This window comes from Bidens hawaiensis, unplaced genomic scaffold, assembly GCF_021521415.1.
Source record: "Bidens hawaiensis isolate Kalapana, Puna unplaced genomic scaffold, B.hawaiensis_p1.1 tig00018836_1, whole genome shotgun sequence".
Lineage (NCBI taxonomy): Eukaryota > Viridiplantae > Streptophyta > Magnoliopsida > Asterales > Asteraceae > Bidens > Bidens hawaiensis.
In genome coordinates this window covers 69299-84711 of record NW_027492860.1, presented here as the reverse complement: position 1 = coordinate 84711, position 15413 = coordinate 69299, and the positions used below count along the sequence as shown (strand labels likewise).

Here is a 15413-nt window from a genome sequence, read left to right as displayed (position 1 = left end):
ACAAATGATGACATCTTTATTTCTTTAACCTTAATGATATGCATCTTATTTTAATGAAAGAAAAAACAATGGTTACTTTCGTAACTAAATTAACGAGCATATTCGAGCAAGAACAAGATTTTTTACCAAACTAATGTATTTGATAAAATTACTTACCAAAACCAGCTAGTGTAGTTTGAAACTTATATATCAAAATGGGTATTTTTAATGAGACCCACCACCCGCTCACCCACTGCATCTTCTTCCCTCCAACACCTCCCCCCCCCCCTCTCTCCCTCTCTCCCTCCCTCCCTTGACCACCGACCAACTCTAATGATTACAACCATCTACAATGACCACCAATACCTCTAGAAATACGTGATGTTGTGGTGAAAAGATCACACAAAAACACGAGGCATAGATTGAGAGAGAAATCTATTGCTTCGTTTCACCAAATACCATTGTTCCCTCTTTAAATCTCTGAAATATAATGAATCATCATTTTATTTTGCTTGGTAAGCACAAAAAGACGCATGAGTGAAATACAAATGATAAAAATACCTTACCTCAAACCAAAGAAAACTTACCAAAATAAAAAAAAAATGGCAATGGCAACCGTGGTAGTGTTGAGAAAGTATGGTAAAAGATGAATGAAATGTAAAAAAGAGAGTGCAAATAACTAGTTTTGATGGAACGAGATTTCTTGTGTAATCGGTGATGGTGGTGGTATCTATGCTAAAAGACGAATGAGGTGCGAATAAATGGTTTTTAATTATAATAGAATGGATTCCTGTATAATCGTTAACTATATTACATTAACCAACCAAGCTCGAAGACAAAGAAAAACAAGCTTTTTCAAAGAATTACTGCAGACGATTCACCCGGATCTTCCTTCCAAGCTTCTAAGAAAGTAAAAATAAGAAATCCCACGCCCAAATAATAATTATAATTAACGTGTGTTTTGTGACAAATCATTTGGTTGTTTAAATGTCATAAAGACCAAAAACCGTAAACACGGAAACATACCAAAATGTCACGAATTTATTATTATTTTTTTTAAAAGGAAAAACAAAAGTATAATAATAATAATAATAATAATAATAATAATAATAATAATTTAAGAAAAGTATGAGAGAGTGAAATTTAATCAACACAAGTAGACGGGAAAAGATTCCGCCGTGAGATCACCGTCAACCACCATCACCACCACCAAATACTAACCCTAACACACAATCCCACCGTCAGACCGAATGGACGAATTCGGTTCATTAGCCAAGGATTTCGGATTCCGGCCGCAAGGCAAATCCGCTCCCATGAAGTCCACCGATCGCCGGACGTCACCGTTATCTACCGACGGAAACCATATGTTTCACGACGTCTTCGGCGGTCCGCCCAAATACACCAAAAAGACGTCGTCGATGTCTGATTTCGATTACGATTCAATCTTCAAGGCCAATGATAATAACAATTCGCCGGTGTATGATAAACCGCTTTATGATGATGATGATGATGTATTTGATAATATGCCCGGGGTGATGAATAATAATAATAATAATAATAAATCAGATCATATTTTTAATTCTCCGCCTAAACAGAGTGATCAGTTTGATGATTTGTTTGGGGATTTCGGTCTATCGGAGAAGGCGGAACCGAACTGGCATCGGAGTGAGAAGAGTTCGGAAGGTTTTGATGATTTGATTCCTGGGTTTGGAAGTGGTAGTAGTCCTGCATCCAATAGCAGGTATACTTCTTATGCATATGATGGATAATTATTAGTTACTAATGTTGTTAGTTTTGAGATTTGTGTAATTATCGAGGGTTAGGTTTTTACATGGATGCATAAGTTAAATACTGCTCTTTATTGTTAGGATAGATCACACAAACAACCGAAAACAATAAACAGAAAAATAGAACACGAGATTTAACGTAGTTTATTTTATTGAGTAATACCATTACAAGAGCATAATGAGATATATCCACTTGTAAACCTAATCACTATGTAAACCAAATGGGCCCGAGTATGCTAGGGCCGAGTATGACTGAACCCTACTACTCTCCTCCTAATTCGGCTATACCCATTACGGGTTGAAGCCTATATATTTAAGCATTTATTTCTTCTGATATTTGCTAAGCAATGATTGTAATAACCTTTGAATTCTGTTTTCACATAAGACTTGGTACCTTATTACCTTATTAATTTACTGGTTTCAGTGCTAGTTTGATATTTGGTATTAACTTGAATTCATAGTTTTCTCCGTCTATATATTGGGCTAGTTAAATTGTGTTATTCTGCAATGTTATTAAATTCTACTCTCCTTTTTTTTTGTCTTAATCACTTTCCATCCATGGAGTCAAATTTTATCGAAGGATATGTCGTGACTACATGAATATAATTCTATATTGTGTCCACGTATCCCATTGTAAAGGACGCCTTTAGTGTTTTACCTTTAGTCATATACTCACATTTTTAACTGATCCAAACTTTATATTTATCAGTGGCCTTGGTTATGAATCCAACTTATATACTTATGATCTCAATTCTCACTATATTAATGTAATAGTGAGAATATCAAGCATGTTTTACAAAATCTATTGCATGTAACAACTGCAAAAGATCAAGTATGTCCACATCAGCATACCCAAGCATGGAAATATTTTATAGGATTTCCGAATTTGGAATTGATGCAACAGTTGCCTCTAAACCGTAACATGATGCGAGAAATCATGGAACTGCCTCTTATTTATAATCTATTAACATGACAAGGTTTCTTGCTGCGTGTCTGATGATGGGCTGTCATGCTGTCATTTGAGTCACTATCTGAAACCTCAGATTTGCAAGAAAATGGGTTCCTTGGTGTTGAAACTAACAAACTGTTAATTATCCCAGCCATTATGGATATGATTTATATTGTGTAATTTGATTTGAGTTAAAAAAAAGTTCTGTAATTGATAAACTTTGTTCTTGTATGTAACTGAGAAACATAATGAATATGCATAGCATAGTCAAGTTTATCTTTTTATCAATTCTTAACATTTATTATCCTTTCTTTAATAGATGGAATTCAGACCCGAGTCCTACATCAACTAGCAACACACAGGAAAAATCAAATACAGTGGATGATCCGTTTGTGGTTCTAGAATCTACACCAACCCCTCTTTCTTCATCCCAGAGTTTTTTCACAGATCCACTAGAACAGTTCAGCAACGTTGGTAACTCCAAAAGCACAAAATCTGGAGTTACATCGCCAAGTGGGGATGTGTTTGCTGACATGGACCCCCTTAACACCTTCAATAAATCACCACCTGCATCTTCAAAGGAAAAACACAAACACACAACAGAAAAAAGGGCCCGAGTCAGAACCATTCAGAGGAAGCATCCAGTGTGGGCAGTGCACGAAGTTCTGTTAATCGATAGCCATTTGACGAATATTCTTTTGGCTTTTCTGAAAGTCAACCACAGAAGACGCCTTTTGACCATTTTCAAGAATCTCATCAAACTTCACATGCTGGTACAAGTTCTAATGTTTACGCATCTCCCAAATCAGAAGAGCATGTGCAGCATGAAGATGACATTTGGCTCACTGTATCAGAGATTCCTCTATTCACACAAATTACTAGAGGCCCACCACCTTCAAGACCGCCGCCTCCAATACCAGCACGTTCTTCAACTACCAGAACATTTGATAATGATTTCTCTTCATCTTCTTCTTCTACTAAATATGCAAATGCTACTAGAAGAAAAAAGCCTGTTCAGGTAACTACAGATGAAGATACAACACAGGAGAGGCTAGAGAGAGAAGAGGAAGATAGAGAGAAAATTAAGGAAATTGAAAAGGAGAAAGCAAGACAAGCTGTAGAGAGGGTTAACCGTGAAGCCCGTGAACGAGCAGCCAACGAAGCCCGTTTGAAGGCTGAACGGGCTGCTGTACAGAGAGTTCAAACTGAGGCCCGTGAGCGAGCTGCTGTTGAGGCTAGAGAAAGAGCAGAACGGGCAGCCGCCGAGCGGGTGGCTGCAGAACGGGCTGCGGCAGAAAAGGCGGCTGCAGAACGGGCGGCAGCAGAAAAGACAGCTGCAGAACGGGCGGCAGCAGAAAAGGCGGCTGCTGACAGGGCTGCAGCAGAAAAGGCGGCTGCGGAGGCCAAGGAGAAAGAAACACGTGAGAAAGAGAAGGCTGCGGTTGCAAAGGCACAAGCAGAAGCAAGGCGTAGAGCCGAGCGTGCTGCTGTAGAAAGGGTGACTGCTGCGGCCAGAGAGAGAGAGCTGCTGCAGAAGCTCGTGAGCGGGCGGCGGCCGCTGCTGCTGCAGCCAAGGTAAATCAACAAAGAAATGATGATGACCTTGATTCCTTTTTTAGCATGGGGTCCCAACCGAACACTGTGCCAAAAGCTAGGGCAAGTTCTAATGTGAGTAATTTTAACCGATTTACTTATTAATTATCAATTTGGGTATTTTTTTTATTACCTTAAATGAATCAAATGGGTAGAGTTTAAAAAAATATAGCTAAAAGGGGAAAGGGCCAAACGGGTTGAAACTTAAAAGTCGCCCATAGTCTAATTTCTATGCACACAACCTTGTAAATCGTTTTATTTAAATATTCAGAACATTAATGTGAAAATCTTGTTTTTGTAATCTTGATTACAGCATTCCTTATCCATGTTCTCCTTTTAAGAATATATGAAAATGCTACTTGGTCATTTGGGCTCAAACGGAACCAAAATACGAAAATACAGTTTTTGAGTTTTTTAAAAACAGTTTTGGTTTTTTCATTTGTGCTTTAAATTTTTGGGCCTAAAACTTTGGATGTAAATCTTTTTGTTGATTAAAGATTGTTATTATATATGTGGGCTAAGGCATTTGGGTTACCCTATCTATATATGTGGGCTAATGCTTTCTTCACAAAAGATTGTTATGCATCTTATCCTCCTCAGACCCTACCATAGCTTGATGATGATGATATCTATTAAATTCTTATGAATTATTTAACATTAAAGTTTAAATGAAAAATGGTAATCCATAAGTTCGGTTCGACTCGTTTTTTCGGTAATAATTACATGCATAATTACATGCAAAACCGAAACCGAACCAAAAATTCAGTTTTTTCAAAAACATAAAACCAACCGATATTGTTTGGGTTTGGTTATTTTGGTTTTTTCAGTTTCTTGCGCACCCCTAGTTTCAACCTGTTATCCAGTACAACAGCCCTGCCTGTTTTATAATCTCTATTTTCTGTATTTTAATAATACTTAGTGACTGTGTATTTGTTAACGGTTACCTTCTCTGCCTGAACTCAAATGTAGGACTCTGCAACTGATCCACTATCACAAGACAGACGAGGGCACCAAGGGGGCCACCAGGCTTCCAGTAGTGCAGCTCCTTCCAACGTGAAGAAAGCATCTTCCACCGTCAATTTTGTTGACGATCTTAGCTCAATATTTGGAGGTATATTTGTGTTAATGTGTTTTTTTAAATAATCTTATGATTTCTTCATCATGTTTGGTGCTAACACTGTTACTCCAAAAGGTGGTATGCCAGCTGGCGAATTCCAAGATGTTGAAGGGGAAACTGAGGAAAGACGAAGAGCCAGGTTGGAAAGACAACAACGTACTCAAGAACGTGCGGTATGTAACTTTGAACAAACATATTTCGTTTGTTTTTCATTCGTTTAGTGGTGTGATTTTTGTACACGATTTTTAACTGCTGAGATTTCAAATTATAGGCTAAAGCATTGGCTGAAAAGAATCAGCGGGATCTGCAAGTTCAGAAGGAACAGGAAGAAAGACATGTAAGCATTAAATATGATTACAATATTACAATAGTGGGATAATTTCTTATATCCACTTCATAACTTGCATTATATTTACTCAAGAAAAAATCATATAGGTATACCCATTTTTACATTTATGACATTTATATACCATTTCCTTAAAACTTACATAATATATCAAGCATACCCATTCAAGATTTTAGGGTCTAGGTTATGAGATTTAAAGTGTAAGGAGAAGGTATATTGGTCATATTGTAAATTTTATTTAATAATTTGGATAAATATGAAATTTGAAGTGTTTTGAAAGGGTATTTTTTATATTAGTTTTTTTGGTTGGTAAGTATTATATCATGCAAGTGTTTAGGGTTGTAGTAGGAAATTGCCCCTACAAATATACAATAATAATCTAATATTTTTTTTGGTAAAGTGATTTAGTACGTTGTATGCATTAAAAATACCCTTCTGGCTACTTCAGCCCATTTCCTTTTTAACAGTTATATTTCTTTACGCGTTTATTTGATATCCTGTCTGACCTTTATGTTTCCATCTCAGAGGATTTCTGCTTCTTTAGATGTCGAAATCAAACGCTGGGCTTCTGGAAAGGAAGGAAATTTGCGTGCAATGTTATCTACATTACAATATGTATGCCACATCATCTCTTTCTAAAAATTTTATTAAATTTAAGGTTTCCAGATCCCCTATACAGTTGACACCATAATTATCCTTCGCATAGTTAACAACAGTATTGAAATAATATAATTGTTATTTTTAGGTTCTTTGGCCCGAATGCGGTTGGCAGCCCGTTGCATTGACTGATTTAATAACTGGTGCAAGTGTGAAAAAGGTATATAGAAAGGCTACTTTATGCATTCATCCGGATAAAGTGCAACAAAAGGGCGCTAATCTTCAACAGAAATATGTAGCCGAGAAGGTTTTTGACCTCCTTAAGGTACTCATTTATATTTTTATCCGGTTATTTTGGTCCTAAAAAATCATAATTGCAAGTGTTGTGTTCCAGACATCCACATTTGACAAAATGTTTGTGTATTGTGTTTGGTTAATAGGAAGCTTGGAACAAGTTCAATTCAGAGGAGCTCTTTTAAATGTTAATCTTGCAAGGGTCCATGCGATAACGGGTTAGCGTGTTGATTTTGAGATAATTTTCTTGTATTTGAATTTTTGTTTTTTTAATCCAGTTGTATAAATATTTTCTTTTTATTCTATTCTTTTATTCATCAATGGTCACTTATATTTGTTGTTTATAAACAAGGTGATTTGTCTGTCTTTATCTTGTATCATTCATGGGGAGGGTTCTACGCAGAAAATATTGTTTTCAGGAACAAAAATAACAGAAGAAATAAAGTCATTTTCTCAAAAAATAAAATATAAGAAAATTGTTGAAATGCAATGTTTATTCATATCTTTTGCATTCTTGTGAATATATAAACAAATTTCTTTTATTTACAGAACCTTCACTTGTGTAAATCATGTGTAGCTATATTTCGTACACAAGTTATACATGTATATGTAAACATATTTAAAATGAAAAGAAAAAAAACATATAATTAGTTAAATGATTTTTTTACATAATATAGACAATTGTATGTATAGGTGAAAACTTAAAAGAAATACAAACGGTTGATAGAAAAACAAAAACTAAACGATTTAGGTTTTTTTTTCTTTTCGCAATAATTTAGTTTTATGTAATGAACTGCTTTCTATCATTCTAATCGTTTCAACTCCAACAGATATGTCATGGGATTTATAGGTTATTACGGGTTAGCCTCTTATATTATAAAGTTTAATTGAATGAACAAACGTACCAGGTGGGCAACTTTTGAATTGGTCACAAAGAAAATTCTAAACGAGGACTTTTACACCCATTTACTTCCTGCTTCTAAACTACTTCAAGAAAATAATTTAATCATTTATTATTAGCAAATTTTTTATTTATACGTTTTAGTCAACCACCTTAATGCATGTGTTACCTCTTGTTTTCTTGGAGCTCATATTATAAAATCCCCAAGTGAACAAGTAGTTTCTTGGGTAGTGATTGACACAGTATGGTATGGTACGGTACGACATTGGAAACGAAAGTAACATTACGATATAATCTCATAAGTCATAACTAATTATTTTGGTTTATGGCTTACCGCTCATATATTGTCAAAGGGTGTGTTAAACGAGTCAAGCTTAGCCCAATAAGCTCAAGCCCGGCTTGCTGAGCTTGATTATGTCTTGTTTCACTTGAACTCATTTAAGCAGCGAACCAGTCGAAAGTAGCTTATGAGTAATTTGCTTGTATACACCTAATCACCAACACGAGGCCAACTTAATTTTCCTTGTCTTTTATTTTATATTATTTATTATTGTGTTTGAACTTCTGTGTGTCACTTACCATCATTAATTGTTATAGATGGCTATATTTTCTAAAGTTTAATGTTATTAATGGGTGGACCAAAATAATGAAACTTTGACTATTGCGTATGGAGTAGGCAAATTGAAGACGGTGGGTGATGTATACACTCAAAGCACAAAATTCATTTCATTTGGTGTATACTTGTCACCTATGTTTCTATAACTACACCGTCTGCATGGTCATTGAATCGACTACCTTTACAAGTCGACTAGGTTTCAAAAACCAGATGACGCCATAAATGATACAGAAAATATATGTACACAAATTGCGTTCTTTCATGGAGCTTATTAGAGTAAAATTAAACCATTTACTAATTCATGATCTTGGTTACGGTGTAAAGTTTGAACTCTATATATGGAACCAGTCAAAGTCAATAAAAGTTTATTAAAGTTTAAACCATAAAACCAAACGATAACTGAACCATTAGTAACAGTTCGTTTTGGTTTTACAAGTCAACGGTTCGCTTTTGGTTTTTGATCATCAAAAACGGTTTGGCTCACCGATTGACCCAAAAACCGTCAAAACTAGACCATGAACACTTACATACTAAAGTTAATAGTTTTTGGACTAGACTAGAGTGGGCAGATTAACCCCTGTTTTAGCTTTGTACTAAGCAATCATCCCTTTTGACCCGTTACCATTTTGCCTCATATTACGGTGATCACCATGCACCATCAACATTTAGATGACAAACTCGATGGATCTAATTTCGGTAATGGATTAAACTAGGTAAGTTGTCAATACGGGTCAAAATGGATAGTCAAATCTCAGCTTGGATCAATTAAAAGAAAACACCATTTGAAGCAAATCAATTGATATACCAACCATCAACCACTTAAAAGTATATCATTAATAAAACCTCAAAAGGTAAGTCAAATCCTTAAAACCATTTTTAACCATTCAAAAACAAAAACTTGCTATATCGCGATTACCATAGCAATACAAGGTCCAAGATTGACCTCATTTTTCAGCTACCATCATAATGAGATATTAACATATGCATCATATCAATCGCCGCAAGTTCCCTGCTTGTTCTGATTAATTTTACCAAGTTGAATAGTCTTCAAAGCAGATGTGGCGGCTGAAGTGGCGGCGGCTGAGGTGGCGGCAGCGGATGAGCTATCATGGCCGGGCCCATTGTTCCCGCCGGTTTGGGCCATCTTTTTCTTGGCGTGCAGAGCCCAGCCCACAACTTTGGCCTGTATATGCTCGTCAAATATTGACCTCTTGAAATGTGTTCCCATCTAGAATTTGATCATTGAAACAGATTTAAGTTGCTTGGTTAAAAAAATATTAAAAATGAAAAAAAATTGATCTTGAAAAAATATACCTGTGTGACGAGGGCGTAAAGAGGCAGAGTGCTGTAACTGCACATAAGCTGAATAAACACCCTGAAATAATACCAAGAATTTAAAAAGGTCAGTTGAGTGCACTAACTCAACCACCATTTATCCGCTAAAAAATATTAAGATCAAAAACTACCAAATATGAAAAACTCTAAAAAATATTATATAGCATAAAATCAAAACCGTATCAGTATTTTACTTGGAAAAGAAAATTTAAATGAGCCTAAAAATCAATTGTGGACTTTTATGGGTCGGGTCGGGTCGGGTCAGGCACAAGGTACATTGTGCATATCTATCACACAAAAAATGTTCATACAACAAACAACTAACCCGATAATCAGCCGAGGGATAATGTAGCGCACTTGTCCCATTATGCACGAGTCAAAGCCATACTGAACCTGTTAGAAATAAAAATAATAATAATTAGTGTGATGTCAATGACTCAAACACTAATTAATGCATATTTTATATAAGTTTAAAAAAAACATACCCAAATCCAGAAGAAGAAGGCAATCTCAAATGCATTTTGAAAGAGGATAAAATGTATGAAAAATAGCACGATTTTGGGTCGGTGAAACCAAAAATGATCGTCTGACGGTTGTACAACTAAATCACCTTCAATGGCTATATGTTTTTCGGCAACTTCATGAGCTAACTGAATTATTATGTGCTCCAGCTTGGTTCCCACAGCAAGTAGAAGCTGGTAAAATTCAAAAAAAAAATTATGAGTTAACATAAGGCAGAATACTTTCATCTAAATATATATAGAGAATTGCACAAATGGTCCATGTTTAGTCTCCACCGTTAATCCCAGTTGGTTTTAACGGAAAAGTGATGGGAACTATACGTGTAATCCTTTCACAGATGTTTAGACCAAGTTTACAATTTTTAAAATCCTTACCAAACTTGCAATATGGTCATTCCACATTGATCATTTGCGCAATTTTTTCTAAATATTTAAAACTTATGATAACTAGTAAATGACCAACGGTACTTACAATGAAAGGGATGAATGCTATCCAAAAATACGTATGCCAGCCTATAAAAGATACGAGAAAAAAGAACACTCAAAAACAAAATATGCATAGTTTCTTTAAAACGCGTGAAAAGATTTCAACTTTGAAAATGGAGAGCTAATAAAACGTGTCGCATACCATTAACGTTCAGCAACAAGAATACAACCACGAATACCCACAGATACCAGCTGCAAATGATAAACAAAAAACAAAACATCTTTATTAAAGCGAACCGATAAATTGATCTTTTCCAAATATGTATTATCTAGGGTCAAAGTAGTAGATCTTTTACTTCAAGTTGACAAGAATCATATTACATAGGATAGAAAATTTTGAGACCAAAAAAAGTAAAATAAAAAATCACTGAACTTTTAAATTTGGCAACAACAATTTTTAAAATATAAAATGAAAGACAAACTGTTCTTGAGAAGTAAAGAAACCAATTACCTGATTCCAACCACTTTTTTAAAATCATCTTCCAGAGCCCTTATCATGTACTTGTGAAAGTTGAACTTCGGGTTCCCTTTGCAATGGGTCTACAATAACCAAAAAAAAACAAAAAGTCAACAAAAGAACGTTGACTTTAAAATTGTATACATAGCCTTGAAATAAGATCCTTACTGTAATAAATCCTAAACGCAGTGCTACATAATCTGACTTTGTGACAGATCCATAAAATTGCTTGAAAAAAGAATGCTGAAATGTTCATCAAAGAATAGAAGTCAACAAAAAGATCAAAACAAATAAATAAATGGTTATTTTGTTATGTGATAGAAATCATAAAAACATAATTGGTCAAAAATCATTATGAAACTAAGAAAAAACAATTTTTATTTTTATTCTAAGCAATCCTCACTAATGCATAAGTAATGCTTACATAAAATACTTTAAGTTCTAATATCGCCAGAAAGATCCTCTTTTAAACAGTATGTAAATGTGCATTTTCAAAGTGATTATAGCCACTTGAAGATCATTATCAAAATACCGTTTTATAACAAAATTCTTATGACACTTTTCCATAATAGACGACTTTAATTTATGTTAAATTTGAGTATGAAATTTTAAACCTTGTTAAGTGTCATACAAGTCACTTCTTTTTCAAATCTGTTGATATGTTTTAATTTTCAAGAAACAAATACAACACAAACAGAAACACACGGACACACACACACAAATATATATTCGGTATATGATATTGACTTACGAGCCAGCCTCGAACGGCAGAACCTTTGCCAATGCCAACAAAACGGTTCCTAATAAAGTCATGATCTTTAACATTTGTTACTTTCGGCATAAAGACTGCATGTTACAACAAATAAATAAATAAAAGAAAATATAAGTTATCTGTGTTAATTTAAGTGAAAATGCGTACTAAATTCAAGAAAACTATAAAGGGTTGACTGTTTTCAATCCTTACCTTGTGAGTGGTCAAAGTTGACTTTTGAAACAGATTCTTCCCAATGCTTCCATTGCCGTATCTAAGTCATGCCAATAATATTAAAGATAAGACGAGATACAATCATAATAAGCAAAAAATAATAATATAACTATTTAACTGTATACAAACCTTAGCCCCTCCAAACACAACAGTGAGTACAGAAAACGTCACGTGCACGACCGCTAAAACAAAAATAAATATGTGTAGATGATGCAATGCTTCAAGCGATAGAAGCGGGACCTTGTTCTGTAAAAACATAAAGTATATACAAATTAAGGTTCACGCGTCATGAGAAATCAACGAATGTATAGTATAGCAATTAACTAGGAAAGTGTTTTAAAGGTTTAGCCAGTTGGGTATAATGTTATAATCAATGAGAATTCAAATGTCATGCAATAATTAATTATACGGTTCGCTTTTCATCCCTGTGGTTTGACCATTTTAACCCATTCAGTTCAAAATATAATCTTTTTTGTCATTTTTGTTCAAAAAGAAATCTTTTGTAACCATCTCAGTCACTCGCACTAACTCTGTAAAACTTTCTGTTAAGTACAATGTATTTCAGTCATTTTACACCTAAAGGACTAAGTACGTAAATAACAAAGAATTCCCATATTGGACTGCACTGGTTAAAATGGCCAAACCATAGAAACAAAAAAAAAACACCCTTACCTCAGGCTATTAACCGGAAAGTAAAGAAAATAAGGTGCTTTTGTTTAAACTGTTAGTATTTAACCTTAATAAATGTTATGACACCAACTCGATTTGTGTGGCTAAGTTTCGCATATCTTTTTTGTAGTTATTAGATCACAAGTGAACTCGTCAAGAATATGATTATTTATAAAGACTGAACCGACAATTAAGTAAACGATCCAAATTTGATACCTTTGCAGCACAATAACCGACGGCAGCTGCTTCTTCCGCGAGTAAATGACGAAGATGAGACGTACCCTCGGGTTTAGGTTTTAAAGCCTCTCTTTTATCACTCAACGAGCACGGAAGAAGGTGTTCAGTTATACTCTCTTTTACACAAATCTTGACAATTCTTGATTGGAAAACGGTTAATAAAAGTGAAATAAAACCCAAAAGCATCAACTCTGCACAAAAATAATTATGATTAGCTCGATATCAATAAAGATTATGTTTTTCTGGATAAAGGTTGTGAAGTATCAAACATGCGCCAACTTTTTCCATCTAAAGTTCATCAAGTTTTCCATAATTCCATATTATCTATCTTTCTTTCTACATTTACATAAAACACCAAGTGTGATAGTTGGAAAAGTTGATAACCATTTTAAGTCAAACTTCTTATTGCTAAAGATTCAAACTTTATACAAATGTTTACCCTATTAGTACAAACAATGTTCTAAAATAGCACTTTATATGATTGGCTAGCAAATATTACTTGAAATACATCAAGCTCGTACTCCTGCAAATTTCAACTTTTATAGTCCAAAATTAGCATGTTTGACCTTAAATGTCAAACCCATTCTAATTTTAGAACAAATACTCACATGATAGAAATTTAAAAATGAATCCTGCTCATACATACTCCAAATTTAGTAAATATATTTGACCTTAAAGGTCAAGGAGCATTCTAATTTTAGAACAGATACTCAAATGAAAAGATTTTGAGTCATCATCTCAAAAACACTCCAAATGTAATAAATTTATAATCTCACAAATAAATTAAAAAGTTTAAAACTGAATCCTTTGTATACATGCTCCATATTTAGTAAATATCTTCCATTTCAATTCTCACAAATAAATTAAAAACACTGAAATTAAATCCTAAATATTAAAAAATACTCATCTCACAAACAAAAATAAAACTTTAAATTTAAATCCTGCTTATTCTGTTATTCACACTCCAAATTTGACCTTAAAGGTCAAAGACCATTCTAATTTCAGAACATATACTCAAATGATAAAGATTTTGAATCATCATCTCAAAAAAATCTCCAACTTTTGTAAAGTTATTTTAATTCTCGCAAAAAAAATTCAAATATTTGAAATTGAATCCTGCTTATAGATACTCCAAATTTAGTAAATATATTCCAGTTCAATTCTCACAAATATATTGAAAAATTTCAAACCTTTACATGCTCCAAATTTAGTAAATATATTTCAATTTAACTGTCACAAAGAAATTGAAAGTTTGAAATTAAATCCAGCTAATACACACTCCAAATTAGTTTAAAAAAAAACTTATATCACTCACACAAAACATCAAAACCCTAAAACCATATAAAATTTAAAAAAAAAAAAGAAAGAATATACCCTCTTTGATCTTCTGTAAAGCTTCAAACAGTGGCTTCTGCCCTGCTTTCTTCAATTTCTACACAAAAAGTAATCAACTTTAATTTACTTTTCATCACCAAACAATTAATCAATCAAGCAAACACTCAATAATCAACCAAACCCATATCCAATAAAAAAAAAAAAAAAACCTTTCCGGCATAATGAAGCAGGCGTTCAACAGCAAGTGAGATGCCAACAATAACCGTACAGACAGCGGCCACAACCCACGTGGGTGTAAACTCCAACGACGTGCCTTCTCCTTCACCACCCGCCATTAATCTCAAATTCAAATGGGTCGGCTACAAAATCCGATCTTGATCACCAAAACATCGATTTTGCAGGTTTCAAGAAAGTTGTGGGTGTGTTTAATAATGAAGGGGTGATTTGGGGGTTTAATAATAATAATAAAGTAGGGGAGATGAAGATGAAGAGAGTGGAGGTGGAAACTGAAATGAATATGAAATTGAAATGGATTTAGTAATTGAACGCTTTACGCGTGATTGGTGAAGGAGGTTTGAGACAATCACTTTCTCAGCTAAAGACATAGATTATGCTCAAGATTTTCTTTTTTTATTGTTTAACAATATTTTCCAAATCCTTGTACCAATAAGATATATATTTTAATTACTAATAATTTAAAACAATTCCCTTTTTACTTTCCTTTATCATGGATGTATATATATACTATTAAAGAGCATGGTAACATTTAATATTAAAAATGTGTTTTTTTATAGTTAGGACATGCGAAGTTTAGTTATGTAATCGTTATATATTAGTATATTACATTTGGATATGGGTATTTAGAGCATACGAAGTGATACGCGTGGAACCTCTAAATTTATTGGTCATGGACTCATGGTTGGGAACACAGTCTTTGATTATTCTTTTTTTACATTTTTATTAAATTAACTTCAGTGTGTAAATAAGTATATTAACTAAATGTTTCAAAAATTGGTTGTGGCTCAATGGTAGAGCACTCGTTTTACTAGTGAGAGATATGTCAAAAATTGGTTGTGGCTCAATTGGTTGTGGCATTACTTAGTTGGTCGTTCCAAAAAATAAAAAAATAAATAGATGTTTCATATTACTCTTGTTAAAAATTAGAATTAGATTAGATCATATGTCAATATTATTTAGGTCACGTTTCAA

At 33.9% G+C, this 15413-nt stretch overlaps 1 protein-coding gene and 1 pseudogene across 2 annotated transcripts; one reads left to right on the top strand and one right to left on the bottom strand.

Moving 5' to 3' along the window:
* Positions 1–1229: 1229 nt before the first annotated feature.
* On the top strand, positions 1230–6995 carry LOC143557126 (uncharacterized; annotated as a pseudogene). Its single transcript, XR_013139516.1, has 8 exons — positions 1230–1720; positions 3035–4383; positions 5278–5419; positions 5501–5598; positions 5697–5762; positions 6297–6386; positions 6517–6693; positions 6809–6995. The product of XR_013139516.1 is annotated as an uncharacterized LOC143557126 (transcript).
* A 2104-nt stretch (positions 6996–9099) lies between these two features.
* LOC143557127 (MLO-like protein 1) lies at positions 9100–14539 on the bottom strand. Its single transcript, XM_077046274.1, has 14 exons — positions 14414–14539; positions 14244–14301; positions 12849–13060; positions 12093–12209; positions 11943–12003; positions 11730–11824; positions 11147–11221; positions 10973–11061; positions 10664–10713; positions 10508–10548; positions 10000–10209; positions 9840–9907; positions 9494–9554; positions 9100–9407 (listed from the first exon to the last, which is right to left on the bottom strand). The coding sequence occupies exons 1-14, from the start codon at positions 14537–14539 to the stop codon at positions 9171–9173; spliced, it is 1500 nt and encodes a 499-aa protein (XP_076902389.1). The 3' UTR covers positions 9100–9170.
* Positions 14540–15413: the final 874 nt, after the last annotated feature.